Here is a 25,081-nt window from a genome sequence, read left to right on the forward strand (position 1 = left end):
TACATATGAAGATCCTTTGCTAACTGGAACAGCAGTCAGGCTCTCACCATGTTGAAGAAGTTGCGGATCTTCGCTCCCTTGGCGAGGTCCCACATGTAGATGTTGCCGTCGTGACCGGCAGACAGCATGATGCGGCGGTCAAATGGGTGGGCCTCCAAGACAAACACCTCATCATCATGACCCTGGAGGAGGAGCACAACACATTCAGTCCCAACAGGTCACACTCACTGAAGAGACCAGACGGCTTTATGCCTTTCTACAGAGCCAGAGGTCTCCAGCCGTTTGCGGAGGAGACCAACGGGAGATAGAGACATCTACTCACAGACAGCACATGCAGCAGCTGGCCCGTGGTGGAGCTCCACACTTTGAGCAGGTAATTAGAGACCGCTGTGACGACCGTGCGGTCACCGCGGTCCCAGGCCACCATCGTCGGCACCAGCTTGGTCTTGTCCTCGCCATTCACAACAGCACTCCTGTGACACAGTCATACGTTAAGTACACTTACTAACGAGACAAACAAACTCATACACCCATTTGCTGCAGCACAGACAATTATAGACAGCATTGTCTTACCCTGGTAGTCTGGTGGCTATGTCCAGAGTAATGCTCTTCCACTCCTGCTGCTGGTAATGCCAGATCCTAGCCGTGCCGTCCCGACTGCCACTCACAAACCTCAGGCTGGGGACAGACACAGCAGTTAGAGCCCACACAGCAACAAATCAAAATAGTTTTTTATCAAAGTAAAGAGACAAGTGTGCACACTAACCTGTTACTGTTGTTACAAAACTGGACTACCACAACTTTGTCCTGGAAGAAGAGAGGTAGGAGTTAACAAAAGGAGTAGTGAGAAACAAACTGACAGTACCAGTGCTCTGTGATCTAGCACTATTTATTCTTCTGTTTCCGCTCTCTTTTCTCTTCTTCTCTGCTGTGTCTTACCATGTGAGCATCCAACTCAGACAGCTTCATGGGTGTTTCAGAGCCGAGGTAATACACCCTGATCACATGATCAGTGCCGCCCGTGGCCAGGAACATCCCACCTGATTCAAAGAGCAACAGTTAAGTACATTAAACAAACTGATCTAGTTCTGTGGCTTCGTGAAAACTTTACCTTGACTCATGTTGTTCAAATAGTAATTTGCAAATAACTCCATAATTCAGTGAAAATGTGATGAGGAATTGTAATGTAATGCATGTTGTTTATTAGGGGCCAGCTACCACAGCTGAAGGAGGAGGTGGAAATCTGGACCCCGGGCCTTGACCGCTCAATGAACTTGACTGGCCGGTCACTGAGGAGGAAACAGAAAACACAGGTTAGGGTCACTTAGGCCACAAAAAAAGGATCTGTTGAAAATAAAGACACCATCACCTTGCCATCCCTCCCTGGATGCCTCAGACAAACTCCGCTGTCCAACACTTACACAAACTTCATGCTGAGCGAGTGCCATTGCCATAAACACACCATGCCGTCTGCGCCAGTGGAGGCCAGGTAGCGCATCGGTCCTTTTACCGCCGGACAAAACTGAGGAGGACAGGGGGTGTCAAACACACTGATATTTCTCAAATCGAAAGGGTCACAAAATTGCAAAAAATAATAATAATAATAATAAAAAAATGGCCTCATGCAAGATATTTTACATCACAGAAGGTAAATGAATCAAATCAAAGTTTATTTGTCACGTGCGCCAAATACAACAGGTGTAGACCTTACAGTGAAATGCTTACTTACAGGCTCTAACCAATAGTGCAAAAAAGGTGTTAGGTGAACCTAACATGAATGAATAATGAAGGATATAACTAGCTAGGTTCCTATTACTTAGTCCTGAGGGCTGTCCTGACCTGAATGGAGGTGATGGAGGCTGCATGGCCCTGCAGCACAGTGATGGGGGCGCAGGTGCGCAGGCACCACACTCGGATGACCTTGTCACAGCTGGCCGAGGCTATGAGCGTGTTCTCGTAGTTCACTGCCATGTCGGAGATCTCGGCCGCATGGCCACGCAGGGTGGACAGCAGCCGGCCGTCATCCGTGGACCAAATCTTCACCAGACAGTCATCAGAACCCTGGAAGGAGAGGGGTCATGATGAGACACCGGCGGCATAGAGACTGACACACTTCAGAGGGAACTGACAACAACTGTCTTTGGTATATCTTCTCATCTATTGTCAGACTCTTACCGTAAATATCCGTCTGCCACTGCGGTCGAAGGCCACACAGTACACAGAGGACAGGTGGCCCAGGATGCGCCTGTGCATCTTCATATGCTGGTAGGTGTAGGACGGCAGGGCATGGTCGAAGCGGGCAGTGCCAGTAGCCTGGCGAGCGCCCATGATGGACACTAGACAGCGAGAGGGTAGAGGTCAGTTGGGCAAAGGTAAAGGAATTTACAATGAAATATGTATTGCTCTGTAGTGTTTCCAATCATTTACAGGTTTCAGGAATATTATTTTTACAGCACAGCTTACCGATGCTGGGGGGCTTCCCAAAGCTGACTGGTGGTTCTGGGGGGCGACCCCGGTGCAGCGCAGCAACAGCAGTTCCGCTCCATTCTGTGTGGCTACAACCTAACAGAACACATGGTTCTAAAGCATTACAGACTGTATGACCTGGGAGTCTGGGACATGTATTCCGCATCTGTGTAATCAATGATTATGACATTAGTTTGTTTGGTCTTTGATGGCAAGAGAAAGAAACAATGAATGGGAGGGGGGGGGGGCGCTCACTTTTAGCTGTGCGAAGCAAAGACTGCCTTCCCAAGCCCAGGAGGGTCTGGACCCCAGGGACGCTAGGTGGGGCCTCCTTGTCTATGAGAGGACCAATCTGCTGGCATACTCTCAGCAGGTAGTCTGCTGGGATGTGCTGGTTCAAGATCACCTGTGGACACATCAGAGAAAACAGTCATCATATAGACCTGTGTGAGCAGAATCAATAGGAAAATGTAATCAAAGCAACATTAGGGAAAATGTAACTGTTTCCCTAGACACTTTAATACTTGAAATGACTTACATTTACAACCTAGAAGTCAAAATACATCTTTAGTTAGATTTTATGTTCTGCCCCCAAAACTGACACTGGGCAGGGGTGAAAGTGGAGTGTAAGCACAAATGCCACGCACAGTTAAACAGTTGTTTGCCTGTATTAAAGGGATAATCCACCCCATTAAATAAAAATCATGAAACTCCTGTCCATTTGGTGAAAACCCATGTCCTATCAGTGAGTAAAATAAAACAATTCTCATGATTTAACTTTAAGTAGTCCGTCTGTGAAATCAGGAAATTGTGTAGGAACGCGTCATAGCTACATGGTTCTCGTCACTGGAGATAGTGTGTTATTCCCTATCACAAAGCGTTTAAAACAATTACCTGCCCTAGAGATGGTCAAATCAGCCAACAGATGGTATGGGCATACTGTCTAGAACACATCCACCCGTTTATAATCGCCATGACCAAGTACATATATTTTGCTTAGATGTGCTCAATCCAAACAGTGTACCAAATTCTTTTTAGGGGATCCTGAGTGGCGCAGCAGTCTAAGGCACTGCATCGCAGTGCTAGAGGCGTCACTACAGACCCGGGTTCGATCCTAGGCTGTATCACTACTGGCCGTGATCGGGAGTCCCATAGGGCGGCGTACAATTGGCCCAGTGTCGTCCTGGTTTGGCAGTCATTGTAAATAAGAATTTGTTCTTAACTGTCTTGCCAAAATGTTATTTTTTTTAAACCTTTATTTAACTAGGCAAGTCAGTTAAGAACAAATTCTTATTTTCATTGACGACCTAGGAACAGTGGGTGCCTTGTTCAGGGGCAGAACGACAGATTTTTACCTTGTAAGCTCGGGGAATCGATAGTACAACGCTCTAACCACTAGGGTACCTGCTGCCCCACAATTAAATAAAGGTTAAATTTAAAAAATATTATTCTATGATATCATGGCGGTCCGCAAATAATTGTTTAAGTGCATGCTGCCACCTACTGTGCTGCAATGTACGATAAATCATGATCTGCCGAAAATAAACAAATAATTCCCTAATAACTTCACCGACAGTAGCTCCACTTACTACAGAAACATCCAATCGGTTTTACGGCCTCTGCATATGATACATGATGACTGATCCTATATCTCTATACCTCTCTCTGTACCTGGCATTCAGTAAATGCTGCACTGTGTTCTCCTCCACAATTACAGCACTAACCTTCACATTGCTTCCTCAATCACTATAATCATGTGCCCCTCCACACTTGGCACATATTTTCTTTCCTTAACACTGAGCAGCTACATGTCCCATTCTTCGGCATTTTACCAAATTATTCAACAAATTTTCTCTTTCAAGTACCATCTCGCAATGCGCGTCTGAGAAATTTGCGAAAGGGCCATTGTTGTTATAGCAAAGTAATTTGCACTCACATCTGGGCAGGGGCAAACTGCAAGTTGAACTCAGTGAGAATCTCCTATATTGATAGTGCAGTCTGTTTAGGTGATTTTAGACTACTTCATATGCTGATATTGACTTTGGTATTATTATGTGTAGCTATGTTTGCTAGCCACCCCAGAGAGAGAGCATTACATTGTGGGTTTTGTAGTCGACTTGAGCTGGAACATCCCCTCCTGTACCTTCTGTTCACCCACGACTGCGTGGCGACACTTGACTCCAACACCATCGTTAAGTTTGCTGATGACACGACAGTGGTTGGCCAGATCACCGATCAGACAGCCTTTAGGGAGGTCAGTGACCGGTCAGTGTGGTGTCAGGACAACACCTTCTCCCTCAACGTCAGCAAGACAAAGGATTTGATCATCGACTACAGGGAACGGAGGGCAGAGCATGCCCCAATCTACATTTAAGGGGCTGTAGTGAGAGCTTCAAGTTCCTGTGTCATCACTAAGGAATTATCATGGTCAACACACACCAACAGTCGTGAAGAAGGCAATATCTCTTACCCCTCAGGAGGTTGAAAAGATTTGGCAAGGGCCCTTAGATCCTCAAAAGTTTTACAGCTGCACTATTGAGAGCATCTTGACTGGCTGCATCACCGCTTGGTATGAGACATACTTGGCATTCGACCACAAAGCCTACAAAGGGTAGTACATATGGCCCAGTACAGCAGTGGGGCCGAGCCGCTGCCATCCAGGACCTCTATAGGAGTACCAGAGTCATAATACCCATAAAACCTAGCGGTCAAACAAGGAAATGGTTCCTGGAAGGGCTCTGAGGAGAAGATGGCGGAAAGTGAGAATGAGTGTGTTACAGTGGCGAAGAAAAGGAGAAACAAGAGATGTAAAGCTGTGTTGTAAAATAGGAAACCACTAGATGTTTTTTAGTGAGGGTTTTGGATCAATGCTACTTAGGAAATCCATTTAACATCTCCAGGAAAATCTGGAATGTGTTGGAGGAAAGTGTGGAGTCGGTGAGGGTCTCAAGAAGTGTTCTTATTTAGATTTTTCGTGTGTGTCTGCAGAGCAGAAGAAGCGTGTTTTAAGACTCAAAATGATACCGGAGTGGAAAATCCTGTTTGGATTTTCATAGCCGGGCACCTATCATGGGGGTTATTTCTGGGGTGGCACAAGCAGTAAAAGCAGAGGATATAACTGAAGACATTGATGGAGTGGTTGGTGCATGTCGACTGACCTGTATGATGGACGGAGAAAAGAAATTCACTTAATCCATGCTACTGTTCTTTTATGAAGAGTCTCTCCCTTCTCATATAAAGTTAAGATTCATGAGATACCCTGTAAGAGCTTTTGTGCACAAGCACCTTCAGTGTCATAAATGTAAAAGATTTGTTCAAGTGTGTGCAGAAGGGAAGAGTTGATGTTGAGACTTGTGTTTTGCGGGTACTATTTATTGAAGCTGCCAGTTGAGGAGTTGTGAGGTGTCTGTTTCTCAAACTAGACACTAATGTACTTGTCCTCTTGCTCAGTTGTGCACCGGGGCCTCCCACTCCTCTTTCTATTCTGGTTAGAGCCAGTTTGCACTGTTCTGTGAAGGGAGTAGTACACAGCGTTGTATGAGATCTTCAGTTTCTTGGCAACTTCTCACATGGAATAGCCTTCATTTCTCAGAACAAGAATAGACTGACGAGTTTCAGAATAAAGTTATTTGTTTCTGGCCATTTTGAGCCTGTAATCGAACCCACAAATGCTGATGCTCCAACTAGTCCAACTAGTCTGAAGGCCAGTTTAATTGCTTCTTTAAGCAGATCAACAGATTTCAGCTGTGGTAACATAATTGCAAAAGGGTTTTCTAATGATCAATTAGCCTTTTAAAATTATAAACTTGGATTAGCTAACACAACATGCCATTGGAACACAGGAGAGATGGTTGCTGATAATGGGCCTCTGTACGCCTATGTAGATATTCCATAAATATACATTTACAAAAAAGCAGTTTCGAGCTACAATAGTCATTTACAACATTAACAATGCCTCACTGTATTTCTGATCATTTTTATGTTATTTTAATGAACTTTTTTTCTTTCAAAAACAAGAACATTTCTAAGTGACCCCAAACTTTTGAACAGTAGTGTATCTACCTCAATTACCTCGTACCCCTGCACATTGACTCGGTACTGGTACCCCGTGTACATAGCTAAGTTATCGTTACTCATTGTGTATTTATTCCTTGTGTTATTATTTCTCTTAGTTGTTGGGAAGGGCCCATAAGAAAGCAGTTAGTCAACACTTGTTGTTTACGAAGCATATGACAATTTGATTTTAACTGATTTCCACAATGATTTTCAAATGTTGCTACCAACCTTGTTATAATGACAAAATGAAACATTTTCACAAACAAATATTGTTTTCAGTGTTATTTAACACTGTTTAACACTATTAATCATAGGAATTATTGGTTTGCTCAGTCCCCTCCTGTACTCCCTGTTCACTCATGACTGCACAGCCAGGCATGACTCCAACACCATCATTAAGTTTGCTGATGACAACAGTGGTAGGCCTGATCACCGACAACGATGAGACAGCTTATAGGGAGGAGGTCAGAGACCTGACCGTGTGGTGCAAGGACAACAACCTCTCCCTCAACGTGATCAAGACAAAGGAGATGATTGTGGACTACAGTAAAAGGAGGACCGAGCACGCCCCCATTCTAGTCGACGGGGCTGTAGTGGAGCAGGTTGAGAGCTTCAAGCTCCTTGGCGTCCACATCACCAACAAACTAACACACTAAGCACACCAAGACAGTGGTGAAGAGGGCACGACAAAACCTAATCCCCCTCAGGAGACTGAAAATATTTGGCATGGGTCTTCAGATCCTCAAAAGGTTTTAGTTGCACCATCGAGAGCATCCTGACGGGTTGCATCACTGCCTGGTATGGCAATTGCTCAGCCTCCGACTGCAAGGCACTACAGAGGGTAGTGCGTATGGCTCAGTACATCACCGGGGCCAAGCTTCCTGCCATCCAGGACCCCTGTACCAGGCGTCAAAGACTCCAGCCATCCTAGTCATAGATTGTTCTCTCTGCTACTGCACGGCAAGCGGTACCGGAGCGCCAAGTCTAGGTCCAAGAGGCTTCTAAACAGCTTCTACCCCCAAGCCATAAGACTCCTGAACATCTAATCAAATGGCTACCCAAAACTATTTGCATTGTCCCCCCCTCCTCTCTATCATTATCTATGCAGTCACTTTAATAACTCTACCTACATGTACATATTACCTCAACACCGGTACCCCCTGTACATAGCCCCACTATTGTTATTTTACTAGTGCTCTTTAATTATTTGTTATTATTATCATCATCATCATCAACTCTTCCTTTTTGTTGTTGGTATTTCAGTAAAACTGCATTGTTGGTTAAGAGCTTGTAAGTAAGCATTTCACTGTAAGGTCTAACCCGGTTGTATTCGGCGCATGTGATAAATAAAATTTGATTTGGGAAACACACACACTGCAGTTATCTACCAAGGAAATTCTCTTCGATTACAATCACAGCCGTATATATTCCCCCCCAAGCAGACACATCGATGGCCCTGAACAAACTTTATTTTACTCTATGTAAACTGGAAACCACATATCCTGAGGCTGCATTCATTGTAGCTGGGGATTTTAACAAGACTAATCTGAAAACAAGACTCCCTAAATTCTATCAGCATATCGATTGCGCAACCAGGGCTGGTAAAACCCTGGATCATTGTTATTCTAACTTCCGCGACGCATATAAGGCCCTCCCCCGCCCTCCTTTCGGAAAGCTGACAACGACTCCATTTTGTTGCTTCCAGCCTACAGACAGAAAATAAAACAAGAAGCTCCCGCACTCAGGTCTGTTCAACGCTGGTCCGACCAATCTGATTCCACGCTTCAAGACTGCTTCGATCACGTGGATTGGGATATGTTCCGCATTGCGTCCAACAACAACATTGACGAATACGCTGATTCGGTGAGCGAGTTCATTAGAAAGTGCATCGGCGATGTCGTACCGACAGCAACTATTAAAACATTCCCAAACCAGAAACCGTGGATTGATGGCAGCATTCGTGCGAAACTGAAAGCGCAAACCACTGCTTTTAACCAGGGCAAGGTGACCGGAAACATGACCGAATACAAACAGTGTAGCTATTCCCTCCGCAAGGCAATCAAACAAGCTAAGCGTCAGTATAGAGACAAAGTAGAGTTGCAATTCAACAGCTCAGACACGAGAGGTACAGTGGGGCAAAAAAGTATTTAGTCAGCCACCAATTGCGCAAGTTCTCCCACTTAAAAAGATGAGAGAGGCCTGTAATGTTCATCATAGGTACACTTTAACTATGACAGACAAAATGAGGGGAAAAAATCCAGAAAATTACATTGTAGGATTTTTAATGAATTTATTTGCAAATTATGGTGGAAAATAAGTATTTGGTCACCTACAAACAAGCAAGATTTCTGGCTCTCACAGACCTGTAACTTCTTCTTTAAGAGGCTCCTCTGTCCTCCACTCGTTACCTGTATTAATGGCACCTGTTTGAACTTGTTATCAGTATGACAGACACCTGTCCACAACCTCAAACAGTCACACTCCAAACTCTACTATGGCCAAGACCAAAGAGCTGTCAAAGGACACCAGAAACAAAATTGTAGACCTGCACCAGGCTGGGAAGACTGAATCTGCAATAGGTAAGCAGCTTGGTTTGAAGAAATCAACTGTAGGAGCAATTATTAGGAAATGGAAGACATACAAGACCACTGATAATCTCCCTCGATCTGGGGCTCCACGCAAGATCTCACCCCGTGGGGTCAAAATGATCACAAGAACGGTGAGCAAAAATCCCAGAACCACACGGGGGGACCTAGTGAATGACCTGCAGAGAGCTGGGACCAATGTAACAAAGCCTACCATCAGCAAGGGCATTGAAGATGAAACGTGGCTGGGTCTTTCAGCATGACAATGATCCCAAACACACCGCCCGGGCAACGAAGGAGTGGCTTCGTAAGAAGCATTTCAAGGTCCTGGAGTGGCCTAGCCAGTCTCCAGATCTCAACCCCATAGAAAATCTTTGGAGGGAGTTGAAAGTCCGTGTTGCCCAGCAACAGCCCCAAAACATCACTGCTCTAGAGGAGATCTGCATGGAGGAATGAGCCAAAATACCAGCAACAGTGTGTGAAAACCTTGTGAAGACTTACAGAAAACGTTTGACCTCTGTCATTGCCAACAAAGGGTATATAACAAAGTATTGAGATAAACTTTTGTTATTGACCAAATACTTATTTTCCACCATAATTTGCAAATAAATTCATTAAAAATCCTACAATGTGATTTTCTGGATTTCTTCCCCCTCATTTTGTCTGTCATAGTTGAAGTGGACCTATGATGAAAATTACAGGCCTCTCTCATATTTTTAAGTGGGAGAACTTGCACAATTGGTGGCTGACTAAATACTTTTTTGCCCCACTGTATGTGGCAGGGTCTACAGTCAATCACGGATTACAAAAAGAAAACCAGCCCCGTCGCGGACCAGGATGTCTTGCTCCCAGACAGACTAAATGACTTCTTTGCTCGCTTTGAGGACAATACAGTGCCACTGACAAGGCCTGCTACCAAAACCTGCGGACTCTCCTTCACTGCAGCCGACGTGAGTAAAACATTTAAACGTGTTAACCCTCGCAAGGCTGCAGGCCCAGACGGCATCCCCAGCCGCGTCCTCAGAGCATGCGCAGACCAGCTGGCTGGTGTGTTTACAGACATATTCAATCAATCCTTATCCCAGTCTGCTGTTCCCACATGCTTCAAGAGGGCCACCATTGTTCCTGTTCCCAAGAAAGCTAAGGTAACTGAGCTAAACGACTACCGCACCGTAGCACTCACTTCCGTCATCATGAAGTGCTTTGAGAGACTAGTCAAGGACCATATCACCTCCACCCTACCTGACACCCTAGACCCACTCCAATTTGCTTACCGCCCCAATAGGTTCACAGACGACGCAATCGCAACCACACTGCCCTAACCCATCTGGACAAGAGGAATACCTATGTGAGAATGCTGTTCATCAACTACAGCTCAGCATTTAACACCATAGTACCCTCCAAACTCGTCATCAAGCTCGAGACCCTGGGTCTCGACCCCGCCCTGTGCAGCTGGGCAACTGGGTACTGGACTTCCTGACGGGCCATCCCCAGGTGGTGAGGGTAGGTAACAACATCTCCACCCCGCTGATCCTCAACACTGGGGCCCCACAAGGGTGCGTTCTGAGCCCTCTCCTGTACTCCCTGTTCACCCACGACTGCGTGGCCATGCACGCCTCCAACTCAATCATCAAGTTTGCGGACGACACTACAGTGGTAGGCTTGATTATCAACAACGACGAGACGGCCTACAGGGAGGAGGTGAGGGCCCTCGGAGTATGGTGTCAGGAAAATAACCTCACACTCAACGTCAACAAAACAAAGGAGATGATTGTGGACTTCAGGAAACAGCAGAGGGAGCACCCCCTATCCACATCGACGGGACAGTAGTGGAGAAGGTGGAAAGTTAAGTTCCTCGGTGTACACATCACGGACAAACTGAATTGGTCCACCCACACAGACAGCGTTGTGAAGAAGGCGCAGCAGCGCCTCTTCAACCTCAGGAGGCTGAAGATATTCGACTTGTCACCAAAAGCACTCACAAACTTCTACAGATGCACAATCGAGAGCATCCTGTCGGGCTGTATCACCGCCTGGTACGGCAACTGCTCCACCCACAACGTTAAGGCTCTCCAGAGGGTAGTGAGGTCTGCACAACGCATCACTGGGGGCAAACTACCTGCTCTCCAGGACACCTACACCACCCGATGTCACAGGAAGGCCATAAAGCTCATCAAGGACAACAACCACCCGAGCCACTGCCTGTTCACCCCGCTATCATCCAGAAGGCGAGGTCAGTACAGGTGCATCAAAGCAGGGACCGAGAGACTGAAAAACAGCTTCTATCTCAAGGCTATCATACTGTTAAACAGCCACCACTAACATCGAGTGGCTGCTGCAAACATACTGACTCAACTCCAGCTCACTTTAATAATGGAAATTGATCAAAAATGTATCACTAGCCACTTTAAACAATGCCACTTAATATAATGTATATACTGTACTCTATATCATCTACTGCATCTTGCCATCTTTATGTAATACATGTATCACTAGCCACTTTAAACTATGCACTTTTATGTTTACATACCCTACATTACTCATCTCATATGTACTCGATACCATCTACTGCATCTTGCCTATACCGTTCTGTACCATCACTCATTCATATATCTTTATGTACATATTCTTTATCCCTTTACACTTGTGTGTATAAGGTAGTAGTTGTGGAATTGTTAGGTTAGATTACTCGTTGGTTATTACTGCATTGTCGGAACTAGAAGCACAAGCATTTCGCTACACTCGCATTAACATCTGCTAACCATGTGTATGTGACAAATAAAATTTTATTTGATTTTGAATCACCTTCCTTCTCCCAGCTGTCTCAAATAGTAAAGGCTCTGCATACTAGGTTCGGTTTGCGCCTAGCAGAACTCGGCTGTGCTAAGTGAACATTTGTGCCTTGTATACTCCCTTCAAATATTAAAAGACCTTCGCATGAAAATTTTGAAAAAAGCTGCAATAGTGCCGTTTGTCCATCATGAGACGCCCTAGCTAGTATAGGCCTAATTAATCAAAAATAACTCAAGAAATCTGTCATTCATTTTGACGTTTTTGCAGAGCTCTTAGTTGCGCAATTTTACATCTAGCTAAGATGTTTGGTGCAGTATTTCTCAAGTGAAAAAACGTGCATGAAAACGAGTTCTCTCACTCAATGACAAACACTTAATTGAATAATCCCCACTGTTGACCAATCTCTGACAAAGGGGCCTAGATTTCCCTGACCGAACTTCTGCTGCGTTCAAAACAATTGGGAGCTCGGAACACTCCGACTACCGAGCATTCAAAACAACTGGGTACTTGGGAAAAAACGTGCTCCGATTTGGAAAATCGTTTTGTACGGTCAACAAACTCGGAATTCCAAGTCAGGAAATAGGGCATCTTTCTAGAGCTCCGACCTAAAAACCCCTGACGTCATAATGTTCCCTACTTTGTCCTGAAAGCACCATTCGGTTTGCCTCGAGAAAAAAATATGTCCTGTGCACGAAAAGCCGAAAAAAAACCTTGCCGATACCAAAACGTCACAAAATGTCGTCATAATATATGCAAGAATTGTTTCGGAAGAAGCATGCGGACGCCTTAACTGCTATTTCATTGGCTGTCTGGTAAGATGGACGTTTCCCAAGCCTTTGTACAGCCTCAATCTGTTTACCCCTCCTCTCTGCCCACACACAACACGGCTATAATTCCTGACCAAATATTAATTTTAAGTAATCAAATGCCGGCTTTTACTCAAACGCACAGATGGTTTAAAAATAACTATCATCCAACTGAACCAAAACATTTGAAAGCCGACAAAATATTGATATACAAATGTATTCTCGCAATCAAAAGTTACACGATTGATTGGATAGCCGGTTATGAACTTATTATAATAACACTCACCCAGTCTTGGAAGTTTCGTTTGTATTGTTTGCCGTCCCAACTCCATCGTTTCGGGATCAACTAAACGGAAGACACGCGGTTAGATAAATGCATCAAAACTCAATAAATACAATAATGCATTTGCCGTATTGTTCATGCCTCTATCAATAACAAAGTACACCATACCAATAAAAGTAGAAAGCGCCCCAATATCGCGGAAACGAGACCTGGGAACAAGCTAATATAGACGAGAGCGGGCGCAGCTTACCTCATACTCTTCCAGTTCCTCAACCAGGATCTATGGAGAGAGTTGCTAGTCTTTAGCACACATTGAGATATTTAGACAGATAGCAATTGTAGTTAAAGTTATTGATATAACTTGTCATTCCTACCTGTGCCGATTTTTTACACGGTCCCGACTGGAGAAATCTGGCAATGAGGTAATACAATTCTGAAAATAGAGAGGCGCATTATTAAGCCATTCAATAGCTTGCTAAGCTAGACAGCTATGCTAACTACTAGATAGCTAGGCTAACTGACTCAAGACCTAAACTGTGTTTGCGTTAATATTTTAAATAGAGAAATAGCTAGACACTTAACACTCACCAGCTTCGATTTGTGAACACTGTTCTTCTGCCATCACTTGATAAGAACATCGACATTTGATTCACTAATGTTTAGGTGTATTTGGAAAATAGCCACTTGAATTGCTTCCCAGCGTTTGGCCTTTTCCTTTCTCAAGCTATCTCACAGCTTTGTTAGCGCCCTCCCGCGACCAATGACAGCAAATGTGCAATTCCAGCACGAGCCACCTGGTGGCCATACCACCTGGTTTTGGTGAGGAGGTCATACCATATAGTGGGTCATACAGTACTAGGCCCGGTTTCCCAAAAGCATCTTACGGCTCAGTTCATTGTTATGGTTCTAAAGACTAATTTATCCTTAAAATGCAATTGGGAAATCGAGCCCAGGACAGAGACCTTTTATTGAGGACATATTTGTAGATATCAAAGTTGTTTTCATCGACCTCAATTTATTTGTCTGAGAGTAGAGCATATTCTGGGGTATTGAGATTGTATATTTGAAATGACAAACAAGTAAGGCCTATTATATTCTGCTGATGAGATTTCATGGATGTTGATCTAATGTTTTGCCTTCACTTTCAGACTATGTACTTCCAAATATTAAAATTGAGTTGCAACTTGCAACTATAGGGTTATTTTCAGACAAGCACAAAACTTACCATATGGCAAAAATAATGCCCTTGCAATGGGTACTGCCAAACACTACTTTGGCCTAGTTAGAGCAAGGTTACCAATTTGCAAGTCAAACAATTTTTTATGTTTAGAGCTGAAAAATTGCATGCTTTTGCAAGACAGATGATCATGTCTTTGTGGTGATTTGTAGGCTCTACAAGTAAGCTGGCATGATACACTATATATCAAAAAAATTATGTGGACACCCTTAACATTTGTGGATTCGGCTATTTCAGCCACACCCGTTGCTGAAAGGTGTATAAAATCGAGCACACAGCCATGCAATCTCCATAGACAAGCACTGGCAGTAGAATGGCCTTACTGACGAGCTCAGTGACTTTCAACGTGGCACCGTCACAGGATGCCACTTTTCCAACAAGTCAGTTCGTTAAATTTCTGCCTTGCTAGAGCTGCCCCGGTCAACTGTAAGCGCTGTTATTGTGAAGTGGAAACGTCTAGGAGCAACAACGGCTCAGCCGCGAGGTGGTAGGCCACACAAGCTCACAGAACGGGACCGCCGAGGGCTGAAGCGCGTAAAAATTGTCTGTCCTGGGTTGCAACTCCGAGTTCCAAACTGTCTCTGGAGGCAACGTCAGCACAATAACTGTTTGTCTGGAGCCTCATGAAATTGATTTCCATGGCAGAGCAGCCGCAGACAAGCCTAAGATCACCATGCACTTTGCCAAGGGTCGGCTGGAGTGGTGTAAAGCTTGCTGTCATTGTACTCTGGAAACGCGTTCTCTGGAGTGATGAATCACGCTTCACCATCTGGCAGTCCGACAGGCGAATCTGGGTTTGGTGGATGCCAGAACGCTACTTGCCCCAATGCATAGTGCCAACTGTAAAGTTGGGTAGAGGAGGAATAATGGTCTAGGGCTGTTTTTCATGGTTCGGGCTAGGCCCCTTAGTTCCAGTGAAGGGAAATCTTAATGCTACAGCATACAATGACATTCTAGACGACTCTGTGGTTCAAGTTTTGAGGCAACAGTTTGAGGGCCCGTTCCTGTTTGAGCATGGCAATGCTCCTGTGCACAAAGCGAGGTCGATACAGAAATGTTTTTTCAAGATCGGTGTGGTAGAACTTGACTGGCCTGCACAGAGCCCTGACCTCAACCCCATCGAACACCTTTGGAATGCTGACTGCGAGCCAGAACTAATCGCCCAACATCAGTGGCCAACCTCACTAATGCTCTTGTGGCTGAATGGAAACAAGTCCCCCAGCAATGTTCTAACATCTAGTGGAAAGCCTTCCCAGAAGAGTGGAGGCTGTTAGGGCAGCAAAGGGGGGACCAAGTCCAAATTAATGCCCATGAGTTTGGAATGAGATGTTTGACGAGCAGGTGTCCACATACTTTTGGTCATGTGTTGTACCTAGGGTCCATTTACTCTAATTTTGAGTTTTGGTCAGCAAATAGTGACTAAGACATTTAGCCAAATCCAGAAAGTTGGTTGCAAAATGCTACCTCTGACCAAAAGTTTTCCATCAGTCATTAGTTTAAGATTATTGTTTGTTTATATATGATATGGTAATGATACAGTAATAAGGACATGTAAAGTAATGAGACAGAGTGCAACCTCATGAGGAAAATTCCAATTACTATTTTATTAAATTCCAATTAGACATCCAGAACTTCAGTGGGAACACAACAGATGGCGGCATATTTCAATAAAAAATCCCAACATTTGTTTCAAAAAGCATTAGCGACTTCCAACAAGTCTCTTCTGCCGTTAAAATAATTTGTCATCAAAATAATTCAGAGCAAGATTATTTCAAAAGCAGTTATGCCCACATCATTATTAAGCCTGGAATGTTTTCAATATTTTTTCAATATTTAAATTCCTCTTACAGACATTCACGTTGAAAATAAGTAAACCCCCACATAAAGAAAAAACACTGCACATATCAAGGGTAAAAATACAACCACCAACAAAAGTGAAATGTTGTGAGTTGGCAAACCTACAATGTGATACTATACCACCTGCAATTAGTCTGCCAGCCAGCATTATTTTTTGAGCTCCCAACAAGGTACCAACACTAATAAAAAAACGAAACCGTAATTATGTTTGCTTAAAAACACTTGATATGACCACTGCACAACAGAACAATCTTCCATATTTAGCTTTGTTTTGTGCTAAAAACCTGTACCAATAATTACAAAATTGTTGATAAAAATATTCCTCTGTTAATAAGGTAATGGAGGTTTTAGGGAAAACACATGAGACTTGGTACAAGGGAGGAGATTGGACGAACAGGACAGGTGCTACTCAGTCTTCTCTTCTGGAGTCTCTACCTGTAAGATGACAAAAGTAAGACCTTGAGAGCTATTCAATGTGAGACACTGAGAATCCTGAATGATTCATGTTTTTAGATGGATTTGCCTCCAGAAATAGTAAGATACAACTAAATAAAAACAATATTCTCGAGATAGTACTTCCAATTAAAAATTATAGTCTTATATTAACAATCAGTGATATGGCATGACATACTTCGTCTGTCTTGGTCTCGCCATTTTCAGACTGGGTCTCCTCTTTAGGCTCCTCGACTGCTGCTCCCTTCACCTTCTTCTTGTCTTCCTTCTTCTTGTCATTCACTTCTTTTTCTTTCTGTGGGGACAATTTACATGCATATCTGTCAAATCTTCTCTGCCTGGAACCTCATAATGATGTAATTGTCTAGACACTTAATATGGGTGTGAATGTGCCGAAAAGACAACATGACATGCTAAACACCTGACATGCATAATTATATTGAATGAGTAGATGTTGAAGACAGGTAAGTATTACTTTAGCTGGCTTTTTTGGTTTTGGTGCTGGTTTGGGAGGGGCTGGTTTCTGAAAAATACAGAAGGAAGAGTATATTGATACAATAGATTCTCAAAACAATGCATTGCATACCATGAAACAGAACAAAAAATATATACGTTATCAAATGGCAACCCAGAATATTTGCATTTCCCCCCCTTCTACGCTACTGCTACTCTGTTACTATCTATGCATAGTCACTTTAATAACTCTACCTACATGTACATATTACCTCAATTACCTCGACACTGGTGCCCTTGCACATTGACTCTGTACCGGTACCCCTTGTATATAGCCCCGCTATTGTTCTTTTACTGCTGCTCTTTAATTATTTGTTATTTTACCTCTTACTTTTTGGGGGTATTTTCTTAAAACTGCATTGTTGGTTAAGGGCTTGTATGTAAGCATCTCACTGTAAGGTCCACACCTGTTGTATTCGGCGCATGTGACAAATACGATTTGATTTGATAGTTGAAAAGAAGAAAATCTATTTTTAGTTAAAGGTTAAATAGTAGTGCTGATGCCTATATACATATTACATTTCCAAAAGGTAGCTTTAAAGAAACAAAATGTACTCACCGATGACAACCGTGCAGATCTCCTTGAAGGCTAATGTAAGAAAAGAGAATAATATTACTCAATCAAAGGTGTGTTAAAACATTTTAAAAGGAATTGAATGATAATGCAGACAATTTAATATTTCACTATTTCAGGAATGCATTATACTTTTCAACAAATTTAATATTTTCAGGTTTTTACGAGCAAATAACGTGATAAAATCATCACCAATAATCACTAGTGATGATTTTAATAATGGTGAAGATTGCAACCTGTAGCCTATTCTACAAGGGTGATATTCATGTGTGTGTCTTTGTGTGTGTGTATCACTTACCTCCTCCTTGACATCTCCATCGGCTCCCTGCAAAATGTATGAAAAAATACATTACTCAAAATGATTGGAAACAATAGCATGCATATCTAAAACATAATATATATTGCTGAATATTTAAATATTGTCTAAAATGTGTAACTGCAAGTTCACAGAAATTTAGCCACTTGCAAACATTGGCAATAGCCTACACTTGGCCTATACAGCCAGCCTCTACTCATTCTAGATTTGCGCTTCATATTCTATGCGTTGAGTAGAAGAAGCAGTGGACCTGGTAATTTTTTTTCATTGGGACATTAGTCCTCATCTGTTTTCACCAAATGTATTTTAGGGGGAGGGGCAGAATCAACTGTGTTCCGCCCCCTGGCGATAAGAAGGCGCAATAGCACCCATTTAACGTGAACAAAGAAAACATTATAATTATCCCTTTTGCGACGGTCTTAGAATTAAATTATATTGAGGAAGAAAGGAAGAGTTTTTACTTTATTTTTCTGTACTCTTTACATGCAGATTTACACGGTCTAACTATCAAAAGGCACCCGTTTTGTTTGGCTGTGTTCGCGATGTGGGTAGGAACTGCAAAGCATGGCTGCTTGTGGTTTCAATAGCATGGAGATCCAGCTTGACTTCAGACCAGACAGAAGATTGTGTGCGCCTCTCAAGAAATCCCTCAAAACATTCTAAATTCGGCGAAATAAGACGCTCTTTGCAAACCAAAAAAATCTAATAATTATATCAAATGATTTTTTTGCAAGAGTGAACATAAATACATACGTCAGATTTGTATTTAATCTCCGTTGTCTCGAAGGCTTCATAATATCAAGACTGATTTATACAGGGCAAAAAGTATATCCGCATACTGTAATCTAGGCTCTCTACATACCTTTCTCTTGGGCATGTTGGATTTGTAGGTTTTCTTCTTTAATAGAAACTAAAGATATAGCTATATTTTGTGATTCAGAGTTCACAGTTTGCAGAGACTGACGTCTTCTTATTAATACTGTAGTAAAGATACCGCACATTAAACCCAGTGGTTGGATGGGGGTGGGGGTAGGTGCGGCTAAATGTTGACTGATGTTATGCTTGGCCAATCAAAGGATGGCACAAGGTGACACAAAAGAAACAGATTTTCAATGTAGTTCATTTACGCGCGAAATTCCTAGGGAAAGTGAATGACGTGTTTATCATTTGTAACAGCTTCCCTATTCACGGACTGGCGCAAGAAAATATAAGAAATCACAGACGTTAATGTTTCAATTCTGCTTGCATCCATGCGCTTAGTGTTGAACAGCCACCATTAGATGAAATCATTAAAATATTGGAAGACAAAATAGGCTATTCTTAAAAAGAAAAACAATGCCGCCAAATAATCACCCGGATTTTTGATAGGGCTATAACGTTATTCTCTTATCAGACAGGTTTAGGCCTACATTGGGTAGCTAGTATGTTGTAAACGTATTACTGTATTTTCCTTATGTCAGAGCATATGTCTATTTGCTTTATTTAGTGTATATTTATTAAAAGTCTTACTTTAAATATATGGGAGATGTGTTTATTGTGCTATGTAAATTGGCGTAAGAAATATGAACGTAGTCAAACGCTTTTGGAAATACATTTCTGGGATAGTATTCCCAATTGTTTTTAGATATCTGATTTCCATCTGTTGTTACAGAGAGAGAGAGAGAGTGCGAGAGAGAGAACGAGATCATTTGGAGACGTTGGTGCGGTGTGCACCGTTCACTTGGTTTTGGGGAGTGAATCAAACAGCCATGGTGATAAAAGTCTTTATAGCATCATCCTCTGGATCGACAGCGGTAAGAAACCTAGAGTATTGAGTAAGCTTTGTAGCCATGTCATTTGAATTCGCTAAGAAAATTAAGTCAGTTTATGTTCATTTTCTTAGCGAATTCAAATGACATGTATTTGCATGATTAGGTAGGTGTGGCGGGCTCATACGAGTGTGCTATTGCTCTGTTGTAGCTACGCAGATACTATCATATGAATTAGGCTCTATCGAGTATTGAATTAGCGTCGACATAAACTTGCTTTTGAAAGTTCTGCAAGTGGTGCATGGGATGTCCCAAGCGATAGAGTAGAAGCTGGGACTGACAGCTGCACAAATACACTAGATTCTATAGGCTTCTCATGCATGACAATGCATATTGTAATGGCCCTAAAACAAGGAGGACCTGCCATTTTGGAGATATTGATTTGTCATGACTATTATTGTATTCATTTGCATAGTGTTAATATAGTATTAGCACAATGCTATGATTGTATTGTATCTAAAATGCAGGTACAACACAGTATAATATAAGAGGAGACATAGTCACATATTTGTCTGTAGGAATAGCAGTCACTTACTCCTGCTCAAACCCATCTGTGTTGGAGTATTTTTATGAGTGAGCATGCAGACAAGAATGTTTAGGTGAAGCACTTGGTGAAACATCTCAGATGTTTTCAAGCAACTGTTATAGTCCAAGTGGTGAGGGTGAGGGGTCAGGCTTAATTAGACTCTCTCAGCAGATGTTGACTCCCTCACCACCACCTTCCTCCATTTTCCTGTCCCACATACTGTAAAACAACACTCCTACTGTTGCCAGGGGTGTTCTGGGCCAGAATAGCTGGACAGGATCAGTCTTTGGGCGTCTGAGCTTCATACCTCACCCAATTACAGTACGTCACCCTCTAAAGAATCAGTCAAAAAGCACAATGGCTACAGAACGACTGCCTCAGCCAACCCCTGAATTATCTGGTCTGAAAGACAGATATTATTGCTTACTGTGAATTTGCAAGTCACAACAATGACCATAGAGAAATTGTTATGTATACCTAATTGTAAAGCCAGGCGTTTTTGTGTACAAGAGTTGACAACATGTTTCATCTATATAATTTGATGTCATATTCCAAAGTATTCTTCCTCTAATTCTTAACTAAAGTCATGCAGCACAGTTTAGACAGAACATAAGTGGTAGCATGGGAACACTGGGCTCTCATCCTGCTGCCATATTTGGTCTGTGCCTGACTTCTTAGCTGATCCTGGTTGTGGAGAGGCCTTATTGGGTCTGTCTCAGTCCTCAGGCTCTTATGTAGAATGCAGCTTGGCAGCAGAGGCTCTGCAAAGTGAATAGAGGCTTATCTCCCCATACGCCACCCAAACTGTATTATTATTGTATCATTATTACAACAACTCATAGTATATCTATATCCCCTCTCTGCCTGTAGATTAAGAAGCAGCAGCAAGACATCATGGGTTTCCTTACTGTCAATAAGATTGACTTTGAGGAGTGTGACATCGTCACTAGTGAAGACAACAGGAAGTGGATGAGGGAGAACGTACCTGAAGACTTCAGACCAACGACGGGTGTCCCCCTGCCTCCACAGATATTTAATGAAGAACAATACTGTGGGGTGAGTGTTGTACTGTACTGACCCCATCACTGTGTAGTGAAGCTTACTGCCTGGAACTGATGGTGAGAGGTCAAAGGACAGTAGGCTTGCAACTGCATAGTGAGTGCCTGGTTAATATTTATTCTGTTCTAATTGAAAGTACACATTCTCAACATACTCTGTGAGAATATTACAGCCCGGTACCTTCTGTAACAATTTGTGTGATAACCTAATGAAACGTACTTAGTGAGACCGCTTCCCTTGTATTGTCATTACAGAACTATGAGGCCTTCTTTGATGCCCGTGAGGAGCACGCAGTGTATGCCTTTTTGGGCCTAACAGCCCCTCTAGGCTCCAAGGTAAAGACAATGGTCTTATGGACATACTAAGTATGTCACAACCACAAGTGACCAGTCCGTTTACTTTTAATTGATTGCTTGTTGTTTTGAAGTGAACCTTACAGTGCTGAATTTGTAGCTTACAAAATAAAAGATGGTCCTAAATTGCCCTCTGGCCTTAGCTGTATACAGCCATTATAAAATGACTGGAATGCTATTTTTGGCCAATGGGTATGTGTGGCCTAATTAACTGTTCTATCGGTTGAGGGAAGAGCGTCACGTAAGAGTGATGACGTCTGACGTAAGACAATGATATTCAACCACACAGTTAGACTACAACACAATCAGTGTATAAGTTACATTTGTCCCAAAAATAAGCTCAAAAGCATGTGACTAACACTCATGATATATTATGAAATGTAAATTCATGTTCTGGAGGAAGGTTTTTGTGGCATGTTATTATGCAATTCATCTCCATGTGTTGGAACACATGTTTAGTATCTGGTTCAACTGTGGTTTTAGCTTTATATTTAGATTTCTACCTGTAGTACTTCTCTCTGGGGTCTCAGAATGTATGTTAAATGGCCATTATGCAATGACTGAGTTTTAAAGCGGCAATCAGCAGTTGCAACATTAACAAAGTGTTCTCCCCTCCGCTGATTCGGTAGAAAGCTGAGGGATGGAGCTAGAAAAATATAACCACTCTCAATTTCATAGACAGTGGTATGGATGCAATGACTGACAATCAATGATACAAAAATTATAGTTTTAACCATGTTTTGAGGCTATATAGTGTTTACTTTCTTTACAAACATTGGAGTAAAACAAGCTTATATTTTGGGTTCCGATGGGGTACGACAATTGATCTAAGCTCATAAGGCATTTATACATTATAATCTTCAAGAATCAACAGGTACATATAATTAATTTATAAGTCCAAAAATGGATGTAGCAAATGCAGATTGCCCCTTTAATGATTGTTTTGCTTTTTGTCCAGGAAAATATAAATACCTCACAAAAGAGGCATGCAATACATATTGATTCGTAATAACAAAGTAGTTATTGATTCACAATATCATTGTTGATCCTACAGGGACAGAGTAGTTGTGAGTAGTTAATTGTAAGAACTCCATGTTACTTCCAATTCCCAGGCAGTGTTTCCTCTTTTACCATGTATTTCACAGCTCTGTTGCACAATATAGAGGCAATGAATGCTGACCTGCTTTTAAGCTGCAGGTCGAGACTGTTCTGTTGACTACTGTACTATATCATTACAACACTTACACACAATTGTGTTTTTAAAATGACATGAACCTTTTGGTGGAAGCATAATTACAGTTGGTCTCAATCCTGGTTTTGTATCATTTTCTTAGCACTGTTTTCATACCACCCACAGGAAGCAGAGGCCTTGGCCAGACAGGAGCAACAGTAGCCGTATGGTTTTGGTTAGCGGACCACAGTGCCCTCTCCTGGCGTCTTCCAGTCAGCTCTACAGCAGCCTGCCAGTACACGTCTTCAGACCAATCATAGAGCTTTATTTTGTTGTAAAATGTAACCAGACTGGTATCGAATTGACCAACGGAGCATGGCCAAATGTTGTGTTGTATGACAATGTATTTAAAGTGATAACCTTGTACTGTTTCAATAGTTCAAGCCAATGCTGGGCAGTATCCAGTGTTCAATATGATTTTGAAATCAAGGCAGAATGAGTTCCCAAATACTAGGCATTTAGTAGATCATATAGACATACTTTACACATATGAGAATATTTAATTCAACAAGATATTTTTCATATTTGATAATAAAATAGTGTTACTTTACTACTCAGTCTTTTTCTTAACCAGTTTCCTTGTTATTCTTGTAGCACAATGGTGTTGCCGGAAGACAGCTAGTTTCCATCCACCTCTGGGTACATTGATTTCAATACAAAACCTAAGAGGCTCATGGTTCTCATCCCCTCCATAGACGTACACAGTAATTATGACAACTTCCGGAAGAAGTCCTCCAACCTATCAGAGCTCTTGTTGTCCACCCAATCAAAGGATCAGAGAATGAATCTAGTACTGAAAGCATTAGCTACAGTTAGCTTGCACTGCAGTGCATAAAATGTGGTGTGAAGTTGATTCAAGAAGAGAAAGACTATAGTTAAACAGTTTTGAACAAATTCATTTCTTTAAATTGAAGGAGAAGCAAGAGAGAGCGAGAGCTAGCTATATTTTGTAGTATTTTTTTTTTAACTTTCACTTAGCTAGCGAATGCAGCTAGCTAGTTTAGCCTACTCAAGCACCCGGCTCAAACAGGAATGCCATGTTAGCTAGCAGGCTACGGCTATCCAACACTGGAACTCTTCCAAGTCCAAGCCTTTTATTTTATTTATTACCACCGGGGCCTGCCGGTGTAACTGCTAAATTGCTTGCTGACTGTACTGCATAATCGTAGCGGGTTTACTAACACCTTAGTTCTAGTAGCTATGTTTACTATGACGTTAGCTAATATTGTGACAGCGATGTAGGCTGTGTGTAGTGGTTATGATATTAAGGTTTGACTTGGAAAGGTTTTTTAGCCTGGTCACAGACAGCTGATTTGTTGTGCACTGAAGTCCACAAACGAAGGGAAAAGGTGAGAGGAGGAGAGCGTGTAGATGCGAGAAAGAATTATGTGGTCATGCTGTTTGTATGTGGCTGCTATGAAAGTGAACTGTGTTATGCATGTGATCAGGGGTGTATTAATTCTGTCGATTCTGTTGAAAAACGTTTCTTAAACGGAACCAAACGGGGCTAAACATACCTGAATTTGTCCAAAAGAAACTCTCATTTGTAACTGTTGGACTAATGATTACACCCTAGATTAGCTAGATGCAGGCAAGAGTGTGCAAGGTGGTGTTAAATGTGTCACTGTCTGTCACCTTGATTACTCAAATTTTTCTCTTGGCCTGTGCACCTACATTGTAAACTTTCATTCATAGGCTATGTTGTAGCAACCTCATGATGGATATATGAAACAATTCCAGCATCATGTAGTAGCCTAAACCTATTGTCACGCCCTGACCTTAGAGAGCCTTTTTATGTCTCTATTTGGTTTGGTCAGGGTGTGATTTGGGGTGGGCATTCTATGTTTTGTTTTCTATGTTTCTTTATTTCTATGTTTTGGCCGGGTATGGTTCTCAATCAGGGACAGCTGTCTATCGTTGTCTCTGATTGGGAACAATACTTAGGTAGCCCTTTTGCCCTCCTTTCGTTGTGGGAAGTTGTCTTTGTTTGTGGCACTATAGCCCTTAAGCTTCACGGTCGTTTTGTATTGTTTATTGTTTTTGTTGGCGTCATTCCAAAATAAAAAGTAATGTACGCTCACCACGCTGCGCTTTGGTCCATTTCTTCCAGCATCGGCCGTGACGCCTATTGATGTTACACTGAGCTGCGTGAATGGAATATGAAT

The 25,081-nt window shown here is 42.4% G+C and overlaps 3 protein-coding genes across 3 annotated transcripts in view; 1 reads left to right on the top strand and 2 right to left on the bottom strand.

The window, feature by feature from the left end:
- Positions 1–13,760, bottom strand: part of LOC139534624 (bromodomain and WD repeat-containing protein 3-like) — a 67,644-nt gene extending 53,884 nt beyond the window's left edge. Inside the window, exons 1-15 of the mRNA XM_071333904.1 lie at positions 13,578–13,760; positions 13,364–13,422; positions 13,240–13,269; positions 12,993–13,052; positions 2,722–2,872; positions 2,464–2,562; positions 2,176–2,336; positions 1,840–2,061; positions 1,422–1,522; positions 1,219–1,289; positions 940–1,040; positions 767–807; positions 574–678; positions 323–473; positions 48–182 (exon numbers count right to left, since the gene is read on the bottom strand). Coding sequence (XP_071190005.1) covers positions 48–182; positions 323–473; positions 574–678; positions 767–807; positions 940–1,040; positions 1,219–1,289; positions 1,422–1,522; positions 1,840–2,061; positions 2,176–2,336; positions 2,464–2,562; positions 2,722–2,872; positions 12,993–13,052; positions 13,240–13,269; positions 13,364–13,422; positions 13,578–13,611 — 1,521 coding nt within the window. The 5' untranslated portion in view covers positions 13,612–13,760. The remainder of the gene's footprint in view (positions 1–47; positions 183–322; positions 474–573; positions 679–766; positions 808–939; positions 1,041–1,218; positions 1,290–1,421; positions 1,523–1,839; positions 2,062–2,175; positions 2,337–2,463; positions 2,563–2,721; positions 2,873–12,992; positions 13,053–13,239; positions 13,270–13,363; positions 13,423–13,577) is intronic.
- LOC139534650 (adapter SH3BGRL-like) lies at positions 13,246–24,996 on the top strand. The gene is made up of 5 exons (XM_071333960.1): positions 13,246–13,411; positions 19,591–19,732; positions 21,144–21,329; positions 21,587–21,667; positions 23,043–24,996. The coding sequence occupies exons 1-5, from the start codon at positions 13,407–13,409 to the stop codon at positions 23,076–23,078; spliced, it is 450 nt and encodes a 149-aa protein (XP_071190061.1). The 5' UTR covers positions 13,246–13,406; the 3' UTR covers positions 23,079–24,996.
- On the bottom strand, positions 15,807–18,986 carry hmgn7 (high mobility group nucleosomal binding domain 7). Its single transcript, XM_071333973.1, has 6 exons — positions 18,802–18,986; positions 17,922–17,948; positions 17,609–17,638; positions 17,012–17,059; positions 16,715–16,831; positions 15,807–16,518 (listed from the first exon to the last, which is right to left on the bottom strand). The coding sequence occupies exons 1-6, from the start codon at positions 18,814–18,816 to the stop codon at positions 16,489–16,491; spliced, it is 267 nt and encodes an 88-aa protein (XP_071190074.1). The 5' UTR covers positions 18,817–18,986; the 3' UTR covers positions 15,807–16,488.
- Positions 24,997–25,081: the final 85 nt, after the last annotated feature.

This window comes from Salvelinus alpinus, chromosome 1 (genome assembly GCF_045679555.1).
Source record: "Salvelinus alpinus chromosome 1, SLU_Salpinus.1, whole genome shotgun sequence".
NCBI classification, from domain to species: domain Eukaryota; kingdom Metazoa; phylum Chordata; class Actinopteri; order Salmoniformes; family Salmonidae; genus Salvelinus; species Salvelinus alpinus.

Bases quoted from the DNA above. Each gene is read 5' to 3' on its own strand.
- LOC139534650 (XM_071333960.1), top strand. The intron at 19,733-21,143 runs GTAAGAAACCTA...CTCTGCCTGTAG, and splicing joins CATCCTCTGGATCGACAGCG to ATTAAGAAGCAGCAGCAAGA. The intron at 21,330-21,586 runs GTGAGTGTTGTA...TTGTCATTACAG, and splicing joins ATGAAGAACAATACTGTGGG to AACTATGAGGCCTTCTTTGA.
- hmgn7 (XM_071333973.1), bottom strand. The intron at 17,060-17,608 runs GTGAGTACATTT...TGTATTTTTCAG, and splicing joins GATCTGCACGGTTGTCATCG to AAACCAGCCCCTCCCAAACC. The intron at 16,832-17,011 runs GTAATACTTACC...TTGTCCCCACAG, and splicing joins AACCAAAAAAGCCAGCTAAA to AAAGAAAAAGAAGTGAATGA.